The following is a 24,179-nucleotide window of genomic DNA, read 5'->3' on the forward strand; positions in this document are numbered from 1 at the left end:
AACTGCCGCAAGGTGGGCTTAGCTGCCGAGAACTCGCAGGTCGTGGTCCACTGGCCTACCTCATGATGTAGCACCGCGGACGGGTGGTAGAGAATGGCAGCAGTTACACTGAGGAGGATACAGGAAGAAGCAAATTAATACAAGATGGGTTCTGGTACACAAGCTGGCAACGAGGTACAGATACAGCAGGCAATAGCAGGGTCAAGACAAGAAATCAGCAAGAAAAGAAGCCGCAGGGGTGAAGTTTCCCAGAGTAGTCTCGTTGGGGCAGGACAGCTCCTGTACCAATGGATGATTTACTTAAAAAAAACAACTCAACCAGATGCCTCCAGAGCACCTGTAAATCTTTGGAGAAGATGAAGATATCATCCAAATATATAACCATAAATTGATAGAGAAGATCCGAAAAATCTCATTCGTAAAGTTTTGGAAAACTGTGGGAGCATTACATAAGTTGAAGGGCATAACCAAATATTCCAAGTGACCATCACAGGTATTAAAGGCCGTCTTCTACAAACAGTTCAGAAATTAGTGGTAGATGATATCTGTTCTTGTTGGTAATGGCATTAAGGTCCTGATAGTCTGTGCCGAGTCCACAGTTTAGTTTTAATTTTTACATTTTTATTTGACAAAGAAGAATCCTGCTCCAGCAGGAGAAAAGGATTTACAGATAAAACTCCTCTTTAGATTTTCTTGAATGCATTCAGCCATGACATTGGATTCAGGAATAGACAAAAGAAAAATATGTCTTCAGGGAACAGGTTTACCGGGAAGAAGATCAATGCCACATCCTAAGTCCTATGAGTAGTAAGCTGAGTAAGTTCAGAGAAGACATCAGCAAACTCCCAGTACTGTGGGGGAAGCAAATGAACAGGTAAGAAAACTGAATAGGGTAAAGGTGCCAGAGGTACCACTCTCTGTAGACATTGTAAATGACAGTGTGATCCCCATGAAAGATTCTGGGCAATTTGTCAGTCAAGAATGGGGAAATGAAGGTGAAACCATGGAAGCCTCAGTATGACAGGATTGATAGCCTTAAGGGGAACCAGAAAAGAAATAGCCTCCTTATGTTAAGACTCAATTTGGAGGTTTAGTAAAGTAGTCCGCACTTGAATTAGACCACCGGCAATCTTGCTTCCAACAATGGCAGTGAGACAGACTGGTTGTTCAAGTGGCAATGTAGGAATGATAAACTAAAAGACTGTAAAGGCCGAAATAAAGTTGCCCATAGCACCCAAGTCCAGAAGAGCAGTAAGAGAAATAGGTTTGGAGCTGTTAAACATTAGAGTGGAATTGACAAGATTAATTTACAATACAGGTCTACTTTTATACACAAAGAGATAAGGTTGTCAAGAGAAGAAGGGAATTCATGTGAGATAAACTCATCCTTAATCTGATCGGACAGCCCCTGCAGAAAGGTGGCTACCATTGCTTCGTCATTCCAACGGAGTTCTGATGCCATAGTTCTAAACTGAGTGGCGTATTGCCCCATGGATTGATTGCCTTGACGCAGGACAGAATCCCAGTAGCCGCATTAGACACTCTCCCTGGTTCATTAAAGATCTTTTAAAAACTGTTCAAGAAATTGACACAATTGTCTAACAAAGGTTCATTCCTTTCCCATAAAGGAGATGCCCATGAAAGAGCTTGGCCCGAAAGGAGGGATACTATATAAGCAATTTTAAAAAGCCTCTGCACAGCTTGGGGTCCCCATCAAATTTAGGAGGATTAGGAAGACGTAGTTGGGAGGTGGCTGCTGGCACTGGAGCAGACTCAGAAAGAGGAACCGTAGATCCAGATGCAGCGAGTGTATTCAGAAGGATATTGATGCGAGTAGGCAAACCCTGAAGAAATTTCAGAAGATGCGTCTGATTGGCCTCTTACTTATCTATTCTTCCTGTTCTAGAAATTCCCTAGGAGAGAGATTATCTGAGAAATCAATGGTCTGTCAGAGCAAACTGTATTTAGGATTCCAAGTGCTAATCTGGATTGACATTGGCCAATCAGATGTGTGAGTCTAACGAGTTCCCCGGTGTTCACCAAGAACTGCTGCAAGGTTCCGAGAACTCGCTGATTGCATTCCACTGGCCTGCCTCAAGTAGTAGTACTGCGGATGGGTGGTATAGAACGGCAGCAGTTACACTGAATATACAGGTAGAAGATGGAAAAAGCAATGTCAGACAAGATGGGTTCTGGACCACAAGCTGACAATTAAGTACAGATACAGAAGGCAGTAGCAGGGTCAAATCCGTCCGGGTTCTGATGCACGTGCGGGCAGCATAGCATAGATGCAGCAGACAGTGACAGGGTCAAATGGAGTCAAGTTCGGTACACAGGAATCAGGCAGCGAGCAGCAGAGATGTCAGTCAAGGCAGGTGATTGGTAGACATGGAATCAGCAGCAGTAGAACACTGGGAGAAGGGTCAGGGTAACAGGCACAAGAGAACGCTGTGACGAGAGTCAGGCTAGTATACAAGTTGCTCTGACACTGTCAGACTGCCCAGATTTGAATTACCCGCCCGACATGTGGTCACATATCCGCCAATACCTGGAAGCACCTCGCCGCACAAAAAGAGGAGACAGCTCTGGAACCGGGACAGGTAGGAATCGTAACAAGATCCCAGCAGCGGCTCTGAGTGTAGGCCAAGGCCTGGATTCCATCACCTCCAAGACATATAAAAACAAATAAAAAATTATGCTCAGTGCTCCTTCCTCTACTAAAATAGGCCCCTAAATGTACCTTAGATCAACCTTGGATTTACCTTAAATAATTACATCACTGAAAATGTAATCTTGTATTTGCATGTTGGTGCCTAACAAGGCACATTCATCCCTGTGCTCAGCAAGGAATCTGAATATCCAAAATGTTGTACCCCTGCAGATGCTGCCATTTCTGTCTGCAAATCCATGAATTTTCCTGTAAAGATTGGCACTTTAGTACAAAGATAGGTGCATAATGTCACAAAACAGCATTTGAGCTATGGGCCCACACTATTGCACTTTTGGAAATTACTCTTATTATTTGTCTCTATGCCTCTGTCAAGCCCTCATTAATTCAACATAACTTTACTACTAGATTGCTGACCCTCAATTAAACATTGAACCATTTTTGCAAATAAGAGTAGTGTACTGTATTTGTTTAAAATGTCAGTTGTGTGTGTATTCAAATATTAATATAAGGCTGGTTCCTGTTCTTGAAGTTTTGCAGTCAACTGCGCTTTAAATTCACAAATATTTGCCAATTCTCAAAAAAGTTGTGTGGCATAGAAAATGCCATCTTGCCTTACATACCTGCTTGGTAAAATAAAAAAGTTCGTAATACCTATTTTGGAAGAGGGGGTGTGCAGAACCGATTTCTTGGCTCCCATTAAACCTTCTGCCATTGCTGCCTGTAAAGCTTTTAGATGGCCTCAAGGTCTGAAGTACAGTATTAAATAAGAGGATGCACTTGATTGGAAGGTCTCTCATCAAATCCGGTGCAGCCTTTTATTAAGTACAAAGCAGTCTTCCCTGGACAGCAACATGCAGCAGTTCTAAAATAGTCAATTAAGTGACCTAGGGGAGGGACCAGAAGCGAACTACTGTGGGAGATGTGGCTGCTATCGGAACTGCTGCTGCTGTTAGGCCTGAGGTGGGAGGCTTCCCTTGTAAAAGCTCCTTGCAGCAGCAGTAGGGCTGCACTTTATTTTTCACTTCTTCCGACTTAGCATAGCCTCTCAGAGGTTGAACTAGCGAGCTATGGCCCTCGGTGCAGGGAGGAGAGAACCGGGGCCCCCGACCCTCTGCATATACCATGCAGTGGGCCCCATTATCTCCATGGCCCCTGATGCACTGCCATTGCCCCCTCTAGTGATCAGGCCGTGGCTGCTGGCATAGTAAACAAAAGAAAGCCTGTGATTGGTTGAATGGTGTTCTGCTTCCTATTGGTTACTAATAACAGCAGCCATGAACTGATCACTAGAGGGAGCTTCAGTAAGCCGCAGGAGGTGAGAAATTGTCTGCTTTATTTACATGGTCAAGAGTCCCCTGAAAATCACCTTACAAAATTTTGGTGCGTAGTCCACAAATGTCTATATACACAGCTGGGAGAGACTCCTACTAGCTTACTAACTAGCACCAGCTGCCCTATAAAAGGTGGGCCTCAATAAGAAAGAAAGATGTTTTTTTTCTAGAAAATGTCACATGGAGACTGGAGTTTAAAAATCCCAACTTGGCTGCTACTCACACAGCCCTAATCAAAGATACTCTAAGAATGTGTTGTGTCTTCTGATCATTTTTACAGCTCTTCTAAAAGGACATATTTTATTTAATTTATTTTGTGTTAACCACAAAATGTGGCAATTCAGTTGTAATTTAGAGCTGCTGGTGAGATGGTAGTCAGTGATACAATATGCCTCTATATAAAAGTGTTCATAATGGTCTATTGGGAAAGTTTAACTGCTTTGGGCCTGATTCAGTAAGGCAGACACAGAGAAACCTAAATTTTCTTTTTTTTTAAAAAACAAAAATCCACATAATTCGGGCATACGGACGTCCGTATTCAACTACAAGTGAATCTGAAGAAACGTCTCTTTGGGGGGATATCAATTCCCCTCGAAGTACCGGCGTGCTAAAACTATTACCGTTATTAGGGTAATAGTGCGCGTAATTACCGTTATTACGGTAGTTCTAACGCCGGGTTAATATTACCGTAATAACGGTAATATCTATAACGCGACGGTACTTGGGGGGGTATTCAATTCCCCCCTTTAAATACGGGTCTTGGTATGCTCTGCTCTGGCAGACGCATTACACTGCAGGATAAATCCAATACATATGTGGAAGTCTCAGCAGAAGGAAAAGGAAGTAAAGTAAATAAATTATCGTCACCTGTTAATAATATAGGGCCTGATTCATTAAGGATCTTAAATGAAGAGGATCCTTATTTCAGTCTCCTGGACAAAACCATGTTACAATGCAAGGGGTGCAAATGAGTGTTCTGTTTTGCACATAAGTTAAATACTACATGTTTTTTCATGTAACACACACAAATCAACTTTAAATTTCAGTGTACAAATAAGCTATCAAGTATTTGTGTGTTACATGAAAAAACAGTCAGTATTTAACTTATGTGCAAAACAGAACACTCATTTGCACCCCTTGCATTGTAACATGGTTTTGTCCAGGAGACTGAAATAAGGATCCTCTTCATTTAAGATCCTTAATGAATCAGGCCCATAGTCATTAATGAAAAAATTTACAAATAGATAAATAAATAAAAAAGTTTTTGTTTTCCATTTTTGTTATCAGGATGTTATTAGTGTACATAAAATGCATGTATATGTGTCAATTATCACTGTCAGTCGGCACTATCACCTGACCTATTTGCTGGGGCAAGTGACACAACTGAAAAACACGCACCTTCAAAATTCCCAATGCTAGAATTGGGCGCTGCTGCGTGCGCTCAAGCTTATTGGTCATCAACTACGTGCATTCCGCCAATCCCTTCCTCGTTCCGTCCATGAAATCATAGACTGTTATAGTGTCCTTTGTGCAGGAATATGAACTGGATGTTCTTGTGTTCACTGGGGTGTAGTCAGGCGCTAAGAGATTTTACGCAAAATACGGCTCGTATCTGCATTTACGTTCCTTGATGAATCAGGATGTTTTTGTTTAGTTAAATACCTTCTACCACAAGTAGAGTATTAACAACCACCAAAAATCTTAAATATACTGCAGGGGTACTGCTGTCTCTTCTTGTTCTCAGTGCCCTCACACAGCATATTAACCTATAGTATAAACGTGTACATTCTATGTCCGAGCTCCCCTGCCTGGCAAGCTACAACATACTTGCCTACTTTCGGCAAGTGTAGTCCGGGAGAGGGGCGTGACTAGAGGGCGGGAGGGGGCGGGGCACGGACAAACACATCATTTTGGCCCCACCCCGCGATGGAAATGCCGTTTTGTCGTGGGGGGGCGGGACCAAAATGACGTCATTTAGGCTAGGCAGTTGCGGGATGCAGGAGACTTGTCTGCTCTCCCGGGAGTCCGTGAGACCGACCCGAATTTCGGGAGTCTCCCAGGCATTCCGGGAGAGTTGGCAAGTATGAGCTACAAGACATCATCACCTAGGAGTGAGAAATATGTAAGACCACTCTTAAACAATTCATTGCTCATTGGGTAGTTTTAATTCACCTCTAGAAATTGCTTTTGCAGTGATTTTTACAGTAGCGACATTTTATAGTCAACTTGTAGTGTAAAACTGTAGTATGTCTTCATCAAAAATGTTTAAATTCCAGACTTTCATGAATCCAGCAGAGCCCTGCAATTAATGTGGAATGTACAGCATTAAGTTACACTGTAGTTGGTAAATTGGACATAAACAGTAATTTGTACCAGCAGTGATTTGTGAACTGCTTCTGACATTGTCTGGGGTTGACAGATTCACATCTGCTACAAATCGCTGATTTCTAGAACACTAGGTAAGGTCAGTAGTCAACTCTTTGCTTAGATAAACTACTGGGGAATATCTGTTGGCATTTATTGGGCAAACCTTCGGGGCTTAGTCTCACAAATGTGCTGGGAAATCGGCTAAAAATGCATGAAAACTAAGACTTGATTTAAATGCATTTTAGTGATATGTTTTAATTAGTTTTCCATAAGTTTTTTAAATGCAGCTTTAATATTTTAGAGTTTTTAATGTACTTTACAGGTGTTAGTTAATGGCTGCCAAGTGCATTAACAATGCATAAGTGTGAATGAGTTTTTAACAATGTACAAAGGAAAACTATAGCTGAAATACTAATAATTTTTATTTAGAAGAGTTTTTGTAATAATAAAAAACAAGATACTTAAGTGTTTCTGTAACTTGACAGAATTTATATTTTCAATTGTGAGTTACTGTCAAATATTTCAGAGAGCAATTTTACTTTGAACTCTTGCCTTTGCTCTTCCCCACAGAAGTCTTAAACTGAGTCTCCAAACATCCTTTTGAAAGTCACAGCAAGACACTCAGGAGGGCATATTTACTAAACTGTGGGTTTGAAAAAGTGGAGATGTTGCCTATAGCAACTAATCATCTTCTAGCTATCACTTATTTAGTACATACTACAAAATGACAGCTAGAATCTGATTCAAATGAAAAAGGCGTTTCTTTAAGTGATTACAAATAGCAGATATTCTGGAAGAAGCCACATTGAACACAGGAATGGATGTTAAACGCAAGCAGTATTTTCTACAGGTAAAGTGCGTTCCCAAAGAGACCACTTAGTCCTATATCCCATGATGGTACAAGCAAGCACCTGAACCTCAGGGTACCACAGGTGAGGTTCTGGTAGTAAATGTACTGGGTCTCTTCAGAAATAATCACCCAAAAAACTTAAACTCAAAAGATAATTAAGTATTTCTCAAACCTGCTGGGTTTTTTACCCCGAATAATTCCCCTGAAAGTCACCATTGTCATGGACAAAGCAGCAGCACAACATATCCGCCACCTAAGCTTTTACAAGGGAAGCAGGAAAACATTCTAATGTCCTTTTAAATACAGGGTAGAGTCCTGTAATCAATGTTATAAAACCCATACAGATGATGTTCTCTCTCTTTTATTGATCTGGAATCTCCACCTGTGACTGGTCCACTGTGTTTGTAAAAGAGCCTTGCACAGCAGTCAGGTTTCCATTGGTGACAGCTAATGTTCTACTCCAGTCCTGGGCAATCTGTGGCTCTCCAGGTGTTGTGAAACTGCAAGTCCCAGAATACCCTGCCAGCTATCGGCAGGCAAAACAGACTGGGGCTTGTAGTTTTACCACACCTAGAGAGCCGCAGTTGTGCCAGGACTACTCTACACATGAAACTATTCTGGCTACGTCTACCTAGGCCATTATCAGTAATGTCAGCTAATTAGTGTTTGCAGAATAGTGAAAAGTGACAAGATGTGGAGGCTACAATGATGATAGCTGCAGTTTACAACAATAAAATACTGTAGTCTTTTGTGCAAAAAAATCCACACAAAACAGATAACAATTATGTTCCCCATAATCCTATGTTTAAATGTTAATATATATGCAATAGACCATTTTGATAATTGTGTCCCTTTGACATTCAACTAGCGAGTCTTCAGCAACAAGAGAACACTTATGCCAAAATGTGGTCATCAGGAGTCAAAATAAAAAATAATACTTCTGATTTTTTGCTATCAGGTTAATACAGGGTTTCCCAAACCCAGTCCTCAGGGCTCCCCAACAGTGCAGGTTTTCCATATCTCCTTGCTGGAGCACAGGTGTATTCATTACTGATTGACACATTGTAACAGATCCACAGGTGGTCCTAATTATGTCACATGTGATCCGGAAAACCTGCACTGTTGAGGAGCCCTGAGGACTGGGTTTGGGAAACCCTGCGTTAATATATACATCAATATGGGGATAACAAAGAACAAAATGTAATATTAAAAAAAATAAAAAAAATAATGCATAATTGGTTGGTTAGGAAGTCTGCAAGGAATTGCCCATCCCCTCTCATGGACAAGCGTGCTGGCGGTCCTTTATCTCCTACAGAGTGCTGTTGTCTTTCATAGTTATCCATGTAAGCAATGGCAAACGTAATACATATGAGCAATGAGCAGAGAATATGCAATGTGCAAAGAATAACTTGGATAGAAATCACTGAAAAACATGCAAGTAAGATAATGGGCATAGTGCTAAAATAACTAAAAAGCCAACAACTAAAAATAAAATAATGAGAACAGGTCAATTTCATGCTTCCATAATAAAATAAAAAGCATTGCTAATACAGAGTTATGCTTATCCTAGTAATGACAGGGTTAATATGCATGGCCCACATCCAACAAAAGGTAACAGGAATAGCACATCTATTATCAGCAGCTGGGGGAACATTCAACATTTGTTATCACCAGTTAATAGGAACTAGATGTGATAAATCTTAATACAGTTTTGGGCAATGGTTCTCATCCAAGAGCTTCACTTACTGCTCTCTTGGCCCCAGTTCTCTCTAAGATAAGAGATGTGGAAGTAAAAGTTCTAAATACTGGCAACGGTACAGCAAATTCTCATGAAATTATTCTGGATGAGAGTCTTAAGCATAAGCTTTTAACTATTCTTTTATAGATGGCTCAACTTAAAGGGGAATACGGCTCCTGACAAGAAAGTATCCATCATAAAGCTATATTTAAGGTGATTACGATCACGATTAGACCATGATGTCTTCTCACCCGGGGGCTTTGAAGATGGTGGCAGATCACGGAAATTGGTGGCAACATTTGGATTTTATTTTGGAACAATTTTGTAGTCCAGTCCAGATTCATTTATTGTTTTCAGGAGGTTAAGCCATAGTGGTGCTTAATCTAACTTGTTGACCAACATGACTAGACAATAGTGGACGGATGTTTGGCTTATTCTAGTCATAAAATATATATTGTGGCCTCCATAAGGGCCACAAGAGGCCCATGGAAAATAAGTTGCCCAGAACTGCTTTACAATATTTCACTAAACGTGGGCCTGCATCGTTGGTCTATGGTATCATGTCTGTGGTTGGTGTAGACAGAGCCAAGGAGACTGGATCCAATGGACAATGAAGTGTTCTACGTGCCTCATCCGTGGTTCCTAACCCTGGTTGCTCCCAGCTACGTGAAATGAAACCCGCAACAATGTTATAGATTATCACGGGGGCACCTAATACCTCATCCACAGCACTGCCCATACTGAGTTTTTATCCATACAGGCTGTACCTAGGTACAGCTACACAAAAACCAATGTGAACAGTGCTCTGAATCAGGTAGTTAAAGTAGAGACATGGGTGGAGATCGGGCAGTAAAACATCTTTCCAAGTGTCACCTGCAGGCTGGAACTCATTGTCGTTTCAATCTAGTGGATCTGCATTACCATTGAAAATGTCATACTACTGCTAATATAATGTACTTGGTTTATCTGATTTTGCACTGTACATCTAAAACTGTACTTAAATATTTTTTATAAGATGTCTAATTAATTGTCTTGCTCTAAGACAAATTACGCTAATCTGACGGATGGGGAAACATTTTTATATATTTGATAGATTATGTGGCCTGGACTACATGTTTTTAATGGATATAACATTCGAACGGGTGGCCTAGGGTGAGCGAGTTTTATTATTGCTTGGAAAATTAAGCGGGAGGGAGGCGGGTTAGATATTAGATATACTTTGTATATGTGAAATGTTAATGTTATCTCATATTTTCTATTACGAAGGCTCAGTGGCATTAATGTACATTTTGATACATACTTCATTATCATTGTAGCGTATACATATGTCAGAATGGCCTAGAGTACATTATTGATGATCAACCTTGGGTGTTCCAGCTCACTGAACTGTACTTGTATAAAATAGGGATCTCTTTATTAGAAATCAAGAATATTCCATTTTTTATAAAATGTATACTGAATAATTATATATCAAATATAAAATTACAATGACACTAATTTTAGAGATAGCTGACTGTAGTGAATCCCTGACAGGGAATTTCAATGAAATAGAATGTGTCTTAAGAATGGATTTTGATTATATTAAATCCTACACTAATATATGCAGCAATTTGCCTTTTTATTGAGGTCTGGCTACGACTGGGGCGTAACAATTTCGGTTCCTAATTCATAACATCCCTTCAAAATGGTTAAAAATGACCATGAAATAATTACTTGGTAATTTCACTTGTAATATCAATGATGTAACATAGATATATCTGCATCTATGTCCTACTTCTACTTTTATGTATGGAATATTACTCCTGTACATCTTACAGCATATCATTTACTAGTTATGTTCATATGTAAATGATTGATATATCCCCAGCCCAAAAGAATGGTTAAAGATTGTCCTTTTTGTATGCAAAGGTAGAGATTCTTATTAATACAAACAGGATTCTCATGAAACGATCTAAATTTGATAGCTAAATATCTAAGTTGTCAAACAGTATGCTTACTGCAATGACGGAGACTCCGGCAGTAGTGCTGTTGGGTTTTGGACCAGTGTTGAAATGTTTCTTTATCTTTCCAGCCACCGACAGTGGGTATTCATTTTCTGGCAAACCATCATCCTGCCAGGGAACAGAATAATCATCTATAATCAATATATTGTATACCCTAAATGATAATTGTGCACCCAATTTGTTCATGTCACCCTGTCAAACACCCCACCTCAATTACATTTACTGTTATTTCTATGCAGTACATTGAACAGTGCTGCCATAACCATATCCAGTATTACATATATTGATATGTCATTGCACAGTAATGCAGCCAATGACCAGCATGGTAGAGCAAAGAATGATTCAAATCTAGTGTTTCTATTTTTATCTTAATATGTTTCTGCTGTATGAATATTCCATTGATTAGGGCAATACAAATGTCACCTGAATATATGGCAGAGCTACAAGACAAACTGGTTAATTTCTGCAGCTAATGGAGGAACAGAAACCAAGATACTTAGTGAAATATAAAATATTTTATACAACCCCAACATAATTAGAAATGATCAGCATGAACTTAGCATCACGTTCAGTTACACTAATAGACACTTATGGATTCTAGGTCTGGTGATTGTCGAAATGAAGAAGCCCAAAGAGGATGGAATAGTTATGTAATAATGGGTTGTGCAAGAGGTCTGTGTGACCTTCTGTGCTGGACCAAAACACTGCATACATAATCAATTCTAGCAGGTCATTATAGCAGGTTATTATAGCAGGTCATTATAGCAGGTTATTGCTGAAGGTAATATAAACTATATGTAGTCCTCTATATGCAGAGTTACTACTCCTAACACCCCTTCCACTATTATTACTACTGCTACTACTACCACTACTATTACTAGTACTACTACCACCCCTTCCACTACTATTAATACTGCTACCACTACTATTACTTGTACTACTACTACTACTACTACTACTACTACCACCACCCCTTCCACTACTATTACTACTGCTACTACTACCACTACTATTACTAGTACTACTACCAGTACCACTATTACTACTGCTACTACCACCACCACTACTATTACTAGTACTACTACCACCCCTTCCACTACTATTACTACTGCTACTACTACCACTACTATTACTAGTACTACTACTACCACCCCTTCCACTACTACTGCTACTACTACTACTACCACCACTACTATTACTAGTACTACTACTACCACCCCTTCCACTACTATTACTACTGCTACTACTACCACTACTATTACTAGTACTACTACTACCACCCCTTTCACTACTATTACTACTGCTACTACTACTACTACCACCACTACTATTACTAGTACTACTACCACTACTACCACTATTACTACTACTGCTACTACTACTACTACCACTACTATTACTAGTACTACTACCACTACTACCACTATTACTACTACTGCTACTATTACTACTGCTACTACTACCACTACTATTACTAGTACTACTACCACCACCCCTTCCACTACTATTACTACTGCTACTACTACCACTACTATTACTAGTACTACTACCACCCCTTCCACTACTATTACTACTACCAGTACCACTACTACCACTATTACTACTACTGCTACTATTACTACTACCACTACTATTACTAGTACTCCTACCAGTACCACTATTACTACTATTTCCACTACTGCTACTACTACCACTATGACTACCACCGCTACTACTATTATTATTATACTTCCACTACCACCACTATTACTAATACCACCATCACTACTAGTATCACTTCTACTACTACCACTACCATTACCACTGTTACTACTATTACTACTACTACTACCACCACCACTTCCACTACTATTACTAATTCTACCACTACTATTACTACTAACAGGACCACCACTACCACTATTACTACTACCACCATTACTACCACTACTATTATTACTACTATCACCACTTCCACTACTGTTACTACTACTACCACTACTATTACTACTACTACCAGTACTAACGCTACTACTATTACTACTACTTCCACTACTGCTACTACTACTACTACCACCACCACCACCACCACCACCACCATGACCTGCTACTACTATTACTACCACTACTATTATTACTACTACTACCACTATTACTACTACTGCTATCATTACTACCACTACTATTACTTCCAACACTACTTTCATTAATACTCCTACTACTAATACCACCACCACCACCACTACTACTACTTACACCACTACCATTACTACTATTACCATTACTACCACTACCACCACCATTACCATTACAACTTCCACCACTACCACCATTACCATTACTACTTCCACCACTACCACCACCACCATTACCATTACTACTTCCACCACTACCACCATTACCACTTCCACCACTACCACCACCACCACCATTACCACTTCCACCACTACCATTACTACTTCCACCACTACCACTACCACCATTACCACTTCCACCACTACCACCACCACCACCATTACCACTTCCACCACTACCATTACTACTTCCACCACTACCACCATTACCATTACTACTTCCACCACTACAACCACCACCATTACCATTACTACTTCTACCACTACGACTACCATTACTACTATTACCACTACTACTACAACCACCACCACCACTCCTACCACTACCACCACTACCTTTGCTACAACCACCACTGCCACTATTACCATTACTACTATTACCACCACAAGTGCTACAACCACCATCACTACTACCACTACCATTACTACTACTATCACTACTACTACTAGTAGTAGTACTGCTACTACCACCACCTTCACTAGTACTGCATCCACCACCACCACTAACATTACTACTACTACTACTACTACTACTACTACTACTAGTACTGCTACTACCACCACCTCCACTACTACTACTACATCCACCACCACCACTAACATTACTACTACTACTACCATCACTACCATCACTACTACCATTGCTACTAATACTTTTACCATTACCACTATTACTAACACCACTACTAATACCATTGCTGCTACTACTACTACTACTACCACTACTACTAATACTACTATATATATATATATATATATATATATATATATATATATATATATATATAACCTAGGTAACATTTCTCCCTTTCATGTTAGTTTTTGAGACGACAGTAAAAGCTTTTGATGGAGAAACAAGTTTCTAGTGTTCCCCCAAATCTCAGTAAATTGAGCGGACAATAGGCTTCATGTAAGGGCCAATACTCTCTCCTTACCAGACAGATAAATGGTAATAGATGACAATGAAGATAATACATAGAAATATATACATACAGCATATAATAAATGTATACATATGTCAAATGACTGATTAATTTTCTCGCAATAGAGGTTCCTAAAACACATCTAATGGGACAATATTTTGCAATTATTTCCTAGTGGTGGGGATGAAAATTAATCAATTATCCCTTTAAAATAAATAGAACTCTGTTGAAACTGGTGACAAGAAGAAGCCACTGAAGATATTGGGTCTGAGTCACTAAGGCAGGTGTACTGAGCCCAGCGTGCATTTGTTATCAACTGCACGTAACTCGGATCTGCATACTCCGAAGTCATCAACCAATCAGGATACGTGTGGTGATGACTACGGGTGTAGGTTTACTATGCTCTACTAGACCAGACACAGCAGGACAATACCTATGTGGAATATAAAATTTCAAAAGAACCTGTGTATAAAAAAAAAATAATTATGTTCAATGTCAATATTATAGTCATTTATGAATATAGATGGGATTTTTTAAAAAAAATATTTGGTTCCTTTTCTTGAAAAACATTAATTAGGGAGTACTTAATGTCTACTGTACATAACAGACATTTTTTCCTGATTGCAAACACATGCTATAGCATGCATACAATACTGACATAACTAGGACTCAGGACTTAAACTATACCTCTAGCTGGTGCAAGAGATACGGCAGAAATCCCGCTCACTTCAGTGTGCGCCTGAACCTGACTTGGATGTTGCTGCACAGGAACGCCCTTACTGTACATTGCTAAGGAAATTCGCCCATTCCTCACCTCAATCACTCCCCTAAATCGTAGGCTGTAGTAAGTGTCATTTGTACTCGAAGCTGACGCGGACGTGGCTGCGTTCTGTTGCGTCTGGTTCTGACCATGGGAAGATACGTTCCTTAATGACTCAGGCCCATATCTGATAATGTTGTCTACTCTTGTTTTCAGATATTTTATGTCTGTGACCTTGCTATGAATAGTAATTATTTAACCCCAAAATGATTGGAATATACAATAGTTTGGTACATTAAGCTGACATCTGACTTACATTAACCCACGGGTGTTCAAGAACTTGCAGAGCGGAAAACCTCTGGTCTACATCTACTTGTAGCATCATAGTAATAAGTCCCTGGAAAAGAAGCAAGATGGTCTGATTGTGAGTGACTGCAATGAAGCTGAACACTGAACCCACTGCATAGCTGTCTATTGCCCACAACAATAGGAAGTAGTACTGAGGCCAGTATGACAAACAGTGGTGGAACTACACAGGGTGCAGGGGGTCCCAGAGGTGATGGGGTTCCCCTCCAAGACCCACATGGGAGACTTCCCTCACCCCTGGGCTCCAACAACACCCCCAGGGGCTAACTCTCTTATCTGAGAGACATATGCACAGAGGGTGCATGTGAAGAACACAGCCCCCTCCTCTGCTCCGCGAGGCAGAGTTACACCCCTAATTACAAGCAAGGACAAATCTTCCCAGCAGCAAATTTTCAAAACCTGACTATGCCCATGGAAATCAGCTATGAGAATGCAGCATCTCATTATCAGAGATTGTAACACCGCACTTTAGTATAACATATATTTTGCACTTTTACAATATTTAATACTTTATTATAATGAAAGGTGAAACTTGTAGAATAGATTGTTCTGACATAGAGTATAAAATGGACGCTTTTGTCTAGTTACAATGTATACCAGTTCTAATAAATACTGCATCTTATATGTGACAAATGGACAACTCATAACCATGAGTATGAAAAGTAAATGGCATTTATTTCTAGCGCCATACCACCGGTCTTTGTAGACACTAAATAAATGTTATTTGTATTGTTCCATCTAAGCAGCATGCAGTGTTTATAAGTTACCTTTGCAGAATCAGAAACATTGTCCCAGTAGGGTGATGGGAAATCCACCTGGCCCATTAAAATTTGATCGAAAAGTACTTCCTGGTCATCTCCACTTCTAAATAACAAACAAACGACAGAAACGCACATATTTTGATATATTATTATTTCTGATGATATATTATATTATATTATATTATATTATTGCAACGGGTTTTGCAATATAAATTAATTGCAAGACAATAGTGTGGACCCATATAGAAGATTATCCCTTCCTTTACTTTCAACAATGTGTTGAAACTGCAATCCTCGATTACAGTGTAGAAGATTAGCAGTAAATTGTGGTGCAAACTATTATTGCTTTTATTATAGCAATACTTGTATTAGAAAAAGTTGCAGCGGATTTTACACATACCCACGGAATGGAGGAAAGCCACATAGTAAGATGTAGGTAATTACACCAGCTGCCCAGATATCCACCTTTAAGCCATACCTGAACAAAAACAAAAATTATTTGCTACACAATATATTTCAGTCTGTCGTTCCAATGTATTCATAAGCATAAACAGAGAGGAAGCTGCGATTATGAGGGCTGTACCAATATTTATTCATTTCTCTAGTGACATCACTGAGGCAGCCATTTTGTTGAAGCCGTTTTGTGTCAATATTCATGAGAATGCAACCTGTCAATTCACTAGGGACCAGTGACATTCCCAGTACACTTCATGCCTCACCGCTGACACCAATTAACAGTGATTTGATAGGTGGCATTCAGGTCTCAGCACAAAATGCCTTCCTCTATGGTGTGTAGGCTAATAGATGTACCTAAGAAATAAGTTTCACAGCTAAATTTCCCATACTACTGCCATCTGCTTAAAAGAAAAAAATTAAGAAAATTATGAAAAAGGGATACCTAAAATCTATGAAGGTTTGTTCCAAATAAAGATATTTGCATACAAAAATATATACGTACGTAAGGTAACACCGTAACATCTAAATAATATAAAATTTGGATACAACTGTGATGATTTAAGTGTGAACCAATTGCCTATATTCTGAGCTAGTGAACGGTCTTACATTGTCTATTTAAAGATCTATGTAATGGACCAAGAAATATGAAAATGGGGATTTGGATGAAGGCGATGAATATGACGTAGACAGATGATGGGATAAATGCTGCCGTTCCCTGAATTATAAAAATGAAGGAGAAATTCAGTATTTCATTTACCTAATATATATCCAAATAATTTTATACATTTTGTATAACAGTCTTGTTCAGTATAATAGAAATCAGAGGTGGTTGGTATGAGAAACTCTCAATCACATCTAAATAGTTAAATTCCACCTAGATTACATTAAATTCCACCTAATCGGTTCTTGAGAACACTGCTTCTGGCTATTGCATTTCAAAGTCTTCTTTCCAAATGATCTTACTAAACCAAACTGTTCAGAGTAACTGTGAGCTTGCTGGCTAATCATACAACATTCTTTATAACAATGGCAGAGAATGCATATGTTCAGCAATGTTCTCTTTAAAAGTGGTTTGAAATAGTTTCAGACACAAAAAAGTTTTACCCAGTTTCTGCAATAATTTCTGGAGCTACATATGTTGGGGTTCCGCACACAGTGTATAGGGGTCCATCTACCATTGTTGCCAGTCCAAAGTCTCCAAGCTTCAGTGATTTACTGCCATCCTGGTGTTCATACACCTAGGAAAGAAAGATAAGCCAACATTTATAAAATATTATTACATTTCCCTGTTCAAGACAGTACGCTATCATCAATTAATATTCTCATTCAGTATGGAACCAGTCATGATTACCCTAGTATGTGTGTGGTATGGACTTTAGACTGTAAGATCCAATGAGGCAGGAGACTGGTGGGAGTGATTACATGTTCTCTGTACAGAACTACATAAAATGATTGGCTCGTATATAAAAAATAATAACAATCTCCTTTTTTTACTTACTCATTGTTTCTCTTTTACTTTGTTAATCATTTCACCTCCTCATTCCTCCAAAGTAATTAAATAAGTTAATTGGAAAGCACTTAACACAGAATGGGATAAGTCTAAATCGTAGGCAGTGATACAGACAATAACTCCAAATTCTCCTTTACAGCAAGGAATAAGAAACACATACTTAAACCTTGTAATTAAGCCTTTAAGTAATTAACAGAATAATTTAAAATGTAAGCAACCTTTCCGCTCTTTGAATTATATGTATGACAGGCTAAAGCATAGTATCATAGGGCCCTGAATTATCAAGGAACGTAAATGCCTATACATGCTGTATTTAGCGTAAAATCGCTCTGCGAATGGCCAGAAACTAACCATGCACCAGTGAATGCAGCAACGCCCAATTCATCGTTGAGCGCAAAGGACCCTTACTACAGCCTAAGATTTCAGGGTTGGAACAGGAAGGGGATTGGGCGTATGCACGTAGTCAGTGCACATTAAGGGCGTGCCAAGCTCCAGCACACTCAGCAGCGTCCGGTTCAAGCTTTGAGAAACTCTAAGGTATGGGATTTTCAGTTGCGTCATTTGCACCAACTACAGATCGGGTGTAAGTGCCGATTACTAGTGATGACAGCTATGTATACATGCTAGAACATGTGTTTGCAATCACAAGCAACTGTAAAAATGTATTTTATGTACAGTAGAAATTTATAACATCCTAATAAATATATTTTATGTACAGTAGTTATTAATAACAAACTAGACAAACAGATAAGATAGCGCAAATCTCAAATCGGCACAGTTATTTAATATACACATATGTAAAAACAATTCAAATCTATATCACCATAAGCATGAATATGCATATTAAAAATACCAATACATACTGGATTCCTAATATACAATCATGGTATATGATACATATATGCAGTTGGTAATGCAACTAGAGAAGTGTCATTGCAACACCTATTGGAGAAAATACCACCATGAAGTGAAGTTCACCTAAGTCAGCAACACCAAGTGTGTTAATGGTGAAATGACATGATGTTCAAGAAAGACTTATAAAGTAGAGCCTCACATCCTTGAGTGTGGAAAATGACCACCTCCTTGTTATGGTCTCCTCTGTCGATGTACGGAACCTAGGCGGTATGCAGCGCTATAAATTGGTATTGCCAACACATGTACTGTGTTCGGCAACTTGCGCTTCCGGTTGTGAGCTCACTTGTTCAGTGTTGAGACTTATCAGCCCACCTGCAGCACTGATTGTATAAAAGCATGTAGCCGGATAATATGAAAAAAAAATTAACATCCTAATAAATGTATTTTATGGACAGTAATTATTAATAACATCTTAATAAATTTATTTTATGGACAGTAATTATTAATAACATCCTAATAAATTTATTTTACGGGAAACAAAACTAAAAAAAATAAATATCACTTTTTTTAATGTTTTGTCATTAATGACAGAATTGTCATTATATATTATTAACAAGTGAATATTTTTCTGTGTTCTTTTGTGACTATATTCCACATATATAATTGAAGTTTCCTGCAGTGTCTTGTCTGTTAGAGCACAATGGACCTAGACCCGTATTCATCAACAGACATATATTCGGCTTCCATTGAATACAGATGTGCATATACCGGATGTACGTGCATTTGTAAAAAAAAAAGATTTGTGTTTCTTGATGAATGAGGCCCATCATTTTATTTTGTGCAAAATTGAACTATAACATCTATGATTTATCAGTCAGAAAATTAGGTGTGATTAGAAACACATCACGCTGTCAAAGGACACAACACAACAGTAGAGGGCAGCTTACTGTAAGGACTAACTAGTTTTAGACTCCAAGGGGTATATTTACTAAACTGCTTGTTTGAAAAAGTGGAGATGTTGCCTATAGCAACCTATCAGATTCTAGATCTCATTTTGTAGAATGTGCTAAATATGATAACTAGAATCTGATTGGTTGCTATAGGCAACACCTCCACTTTTTTAAACCCGCCGTTTAGTAAATCTGGCCCCATCTATTTAATTAACTTGCATCCCGGTGCTGACAATGTGTGAATCAAATAATGATAAAGATTAGTCACAAATTCTTTTATAAGAACTCTTGACATCTCTTGTGCTTTAATATAAGTGGGCATAGGGCTCGGTGATACAGAGCCATATGTACAGTTATTGAACATGTATCTAGTCACATTAAATAAATGTATAGAAGTTCATTGTAAATCAATCTTCTTTTTAAAGTCTTCTAAAACTATCAAATAAAATATATTGATAATTACTGTAGCATAAATCAAAGCATTTTTGCTTTAGAAGCAGCAAAGGAATGATATATCTTCCAGCTCATCCAGATATAAAAGTTCAGACGCTATGATTTTCATTGCCAAACCAGAGAATTCATGCTCGGCTTCACATCCTGCTGGACAGACCCGTAATGGTTCTCAGTAGTCATTCCCAATGAATCGGGATGTTTTTTGCATTATATCATGGGAATGTAATAATTTTAATCAGGAGGACAATTCCACAAGCTTATTCCAACCATACTGCTTCAAATATAATGGCTGCCTCATTATCTTTCTTATTTATCCCAAATTAGCCCAAAGAAACACATGTTAAACACATTGTAAGCTAGCGCAAAGAAAAACGAGAACGTTTTGCATAGTCCTGCCAGATACCCGACGATCGACCAAAAATGTAATAATTTGTTTTGGAACGAAATGCAGAAAATGCCATGTTAACATTCTGCCTGTCCCTGGCAGTGAACAGAAGATGCTGGAAACAATTAAGGAAAGACAAAAACTCATTATAATTTAGTTTGTGATTCCTTCAAAGGTAAATATAGAAGTTTCATGATTTATTTCAGAGCGTATCTGGTAATATGTTGCGTATAATGCACGTAATTACTGTGCGCATTTCCAAAACTGGACCATGAACCCTAGAATGCAGCAATGTCCAATCCATTTTCGAGGCTATGATTTCAGGAGCCGAACAGGTAAGCGATTGGGCGGCACGTAGCCAATGTACAGTGCCAAGGTCGGGCGATGCAGCAGCGTCCGATTCAAGCTTTGGTCATCTCTAAGGTTTGTGATTTTCAGTCGTATTATTTGTACCAGCTACAGGTCTAGTCTAAGTGTCAATTACTAGCGATGATGGCACGCTATAACATGTGTTTGCAATCAGGAGCAACTGTAAAAATGTATTTTATGTACAGCAGACATTAATAATATCCTAATAAATGTATTTTATGTACAGCAGACATTAATAATATCCTAATAAATGTATTTTATGTACAGCAGACATTAATAATATCCTAATAAATGTATTTCATTGACAACAGCAAACAAACAAAAAAACATTTTATTTTTTATTTCTTAATGTTTTGTTATTAATGACTATGTTTATATCTATATATCTTTGTATTATTTCACATATGTATTGGACGTATCCTGCAGTATCCTGTCTATTACAGCAGAGGAGACCTAGACCCGAATTCATCACAAGACGTACAGGGCCATCTTAACAACATTATGGGCCCCCGGGCAAAGCAGTGCACCGGGGCCCCTAGATATAGATATAGATAAGGATATATAGATGTATACAGATACAGATATAGATATAGATATATAGAGATAGAGATAGATATATGTACTTGCTCAGTGACCCTTGTAGGTTTTTTTTGCAGGTTTTTTTCTTTTGCAGGATTATTTATTCTCATTAAGAGCCGTGCCTATGGGGCCCCCTTGCCCGTGGGGCCCCCGGGCAGCTGCCCATCGTGCCCAATGGAAAAGATGGCCCTGCAGACGTATCTGCACATACATTCCTTGTTGAATATGGACATGCGTATATCCGTTGCACGTGCATTTTTTAAAAGAAACGCACATTACATTTGTTGTGCGTATATATAGAATTTGCATTTGTATGCATACACATAGATTATGAATATTTTGTTACAAGAATCCCCCTAGAATTATTCGGAGCTTCCCTTTGGGTTATAAGTCATTTTATTTACGTCATCTCTTTACATTTTATAATATGAGAGGCAGCTGCCAAATTGTTTGCTTGGAAAACATGATATAATACCCATGTAGTCTAATAGTACCATTAGTGGATAAATCAAAACATAAATTGTGATTAACTAGTTTTCTATCAAGAGCAACAAAGTGATTCAGAGCACCCAGGACTAATATTACACTTAGAATGGTATTGTTATATACCCCAGCTATGTGAGCACAAGCTCCTCTAGCCGACTCTCAGTGGACCCTTGACTCTTCCCTAAAGTTGTCAAAAGGTAATGAAGAATGTTTGCTAGGAAGAAATGAGCTGTTTCCTGGCTAAACTATGCTCCAAGCTAATATACAAATAATGTTGCAACTATAAGTGACAAAAGAATAAACCACATTCAAATACTTCTATAAATAGTTAGGGAAACAAAGTTTGTTTTTGTAAAAAAAAAGTATTTTATATTAAACCTATAACTTTTGTTTCCTCTATAACCTCCCTGCAGTTTCACAATACTTTTAGAATGGTAAACTATAAGATTATTTGAGAACATGGTGAGGAATATTTTGGGTTTCTGAATTCATTGTCCCTATGTGTAACTCACGCTGACGGCTCGGAGAGCAAATTGTTTCATGAGCCTCTGATGTAATCCTTGGCTTGCAAGAGATTCTTAAAAACTGGATCTCATTATCTGCTGTAGACTGACTTGTAACAAGCGCACACCGGCCTATTTCAAAGCCAGGGAAAGGTGTCGTCGTAGATGCCGCTTTAAAATGAATTCTTTACAAACCACATTTAGCTAAATATATCTGTCTAAAGAAATACATGTAATACTGGCCATAAAAGTCCATCTGTAATAAAAACATTGTCAGTCACCATGGCTGTGTGTTGCCACAGAAGGATGTGGTCCTTCATGGTGATGATAATGACCATACACTCATCATGCAGATATGCGCCTATGTAGATTTGCGCTATTCTGGCACTTATGCCTGGAGAGGCGGGACTGGGGAGGGAAGGACGTTCTAACATTGGCCAAGTACAAAAAAGGTGTGTTTATGCAAATACAGCTCATGTTGACCTGCAGAAACACAAATATGCACCTGTTAGGAGGCGTGTCTTTTGCACCTGCTAGAAGGCAGATACTCGCTGATGATGACTTATTGTAAGCCAGGTGCATATCCTGCTGAGGCGGAGACTTCTCAAGATTTGTACGGCTTTGGATATGGGCAGAAATACGCTATTTTTTTTAGCGTAATATACTCCCATTTTGCAACCGGCTTTGCATTAGCCCCTATATGTGTATACATGGCATGGCGATTCTGGAAAAGCTCCAGAATGGATTAAAATAGCTAAATAAATATTATTGTTTGCACCTAAAAGCAACAAGCCCAAACATTATGCATAAAAATGTGGTCACAATAAACTGCGCTAGCATCACTCTTCTTTATACCCTAATAAATGATGAAAAAGAGAGCAGGATTAGTTTAAATTAGTCACAGTGTAGTGGGTGCTCTGGTTTAACGAAGCTGTAAAACTGTAATTGCACAACAGTAATTGAATGCATCCCCATATAATTGTGCCGTACCATCTGTAACCTATTACTGCCGAGATGGAGAATGGTCTGTGAGGGTTTTATTTAGAAAGAGCTGCATATGGCAGGAGACAGAGAAACTGTTGTTGGAGGGTTATTATACAGCTATAATAATAGCCTGCTAATAAACCAACTGTGTGTAGTAGAGGTACAATTTTAAGGAGGTGTCTTATTTAAAACCTACTGTACATATGTAAATAGCTGATGATGATGATGATAATATATGCAGCAAAAATGCAAAGCTGAACCAAGATGAAGAAAAGCCCCACAAGTAGACAACAGGTCTACTGTTAAACTCACATTTTAGGTGAGTAAGTCTTATTCCTTAACTCATTTCCACCAATCAGCATTAAAGTGGACCATTCACTGGCACACAGTTGGAGGCCGCCATTTTGGGGGTTACAATATGCTTGAGAATATCTATTCACTATGAACTAGTAACAAAGTCATGGCTCAGTAATGTCAGTATAATGGAATCTACTGAGGTGGAAAGGGATCTAAGAGACACTATTTCAGGTGACTTAAAGGCAGGTA

The 24,179-nt window shown here is 38.7% G+C and overlaps 1 protein-coding gene across 4 annotated transcripts in view; it reads right to left on the bottom strand.

The window, feature by feature from the left end:
• Window positions 1-24,179, bottom strand: part of DCLK1 (doublecortin like kinase 1) — a 311,215-nt gene that overhangs the window by 33,017 nt on the left and 254,019 nt on the right. For all 4 annotated transcript variants that reach the window (XM_075198997.1, XM_075198999.1, XM_075198998.1 and 1 more), the window contains 5 exons: window positions 17,664-17,797; window positions 16,504-16,581; window positions 16,110-16,206; window positions 15,293-15,373; window positions 10,955-11,068 (listed from right to left, as the gene is read on the bottom strand). In XM_075198997.1, the coding sequence (XP_075055098.1) occupies window positions 10,955-11,068; window positions 15,293-15,373; window positions 16,110-16,206; window positions 16,504-16,581; window positions 17,664-17,797 (504 nt within the window). The remainder of the gene's footprint in view (window positions 1-10,954; window positions 11,069-15,292; window positions 15,374-16,109; window positions 16,207-16,503; window positions 16,582-17,663; window positions 17,798-24,179) is intronic.

The sequence above is a fragment of the Mixophyes fleayi genome, chromosome 2 (genome assembly GCF_038048845.1).
Source record: "Mixophyes fleayi isolate aMixFle1 chromosome 2, aMixFle1.hap1, whole genome shotgun sequence".
Taxonomy (NCBI): Eukaryota; Metazoa; Chordata; class Amphibia; order Anura; family Limnodynastidae; genus Mixophyes; species Mixophyes fleayi.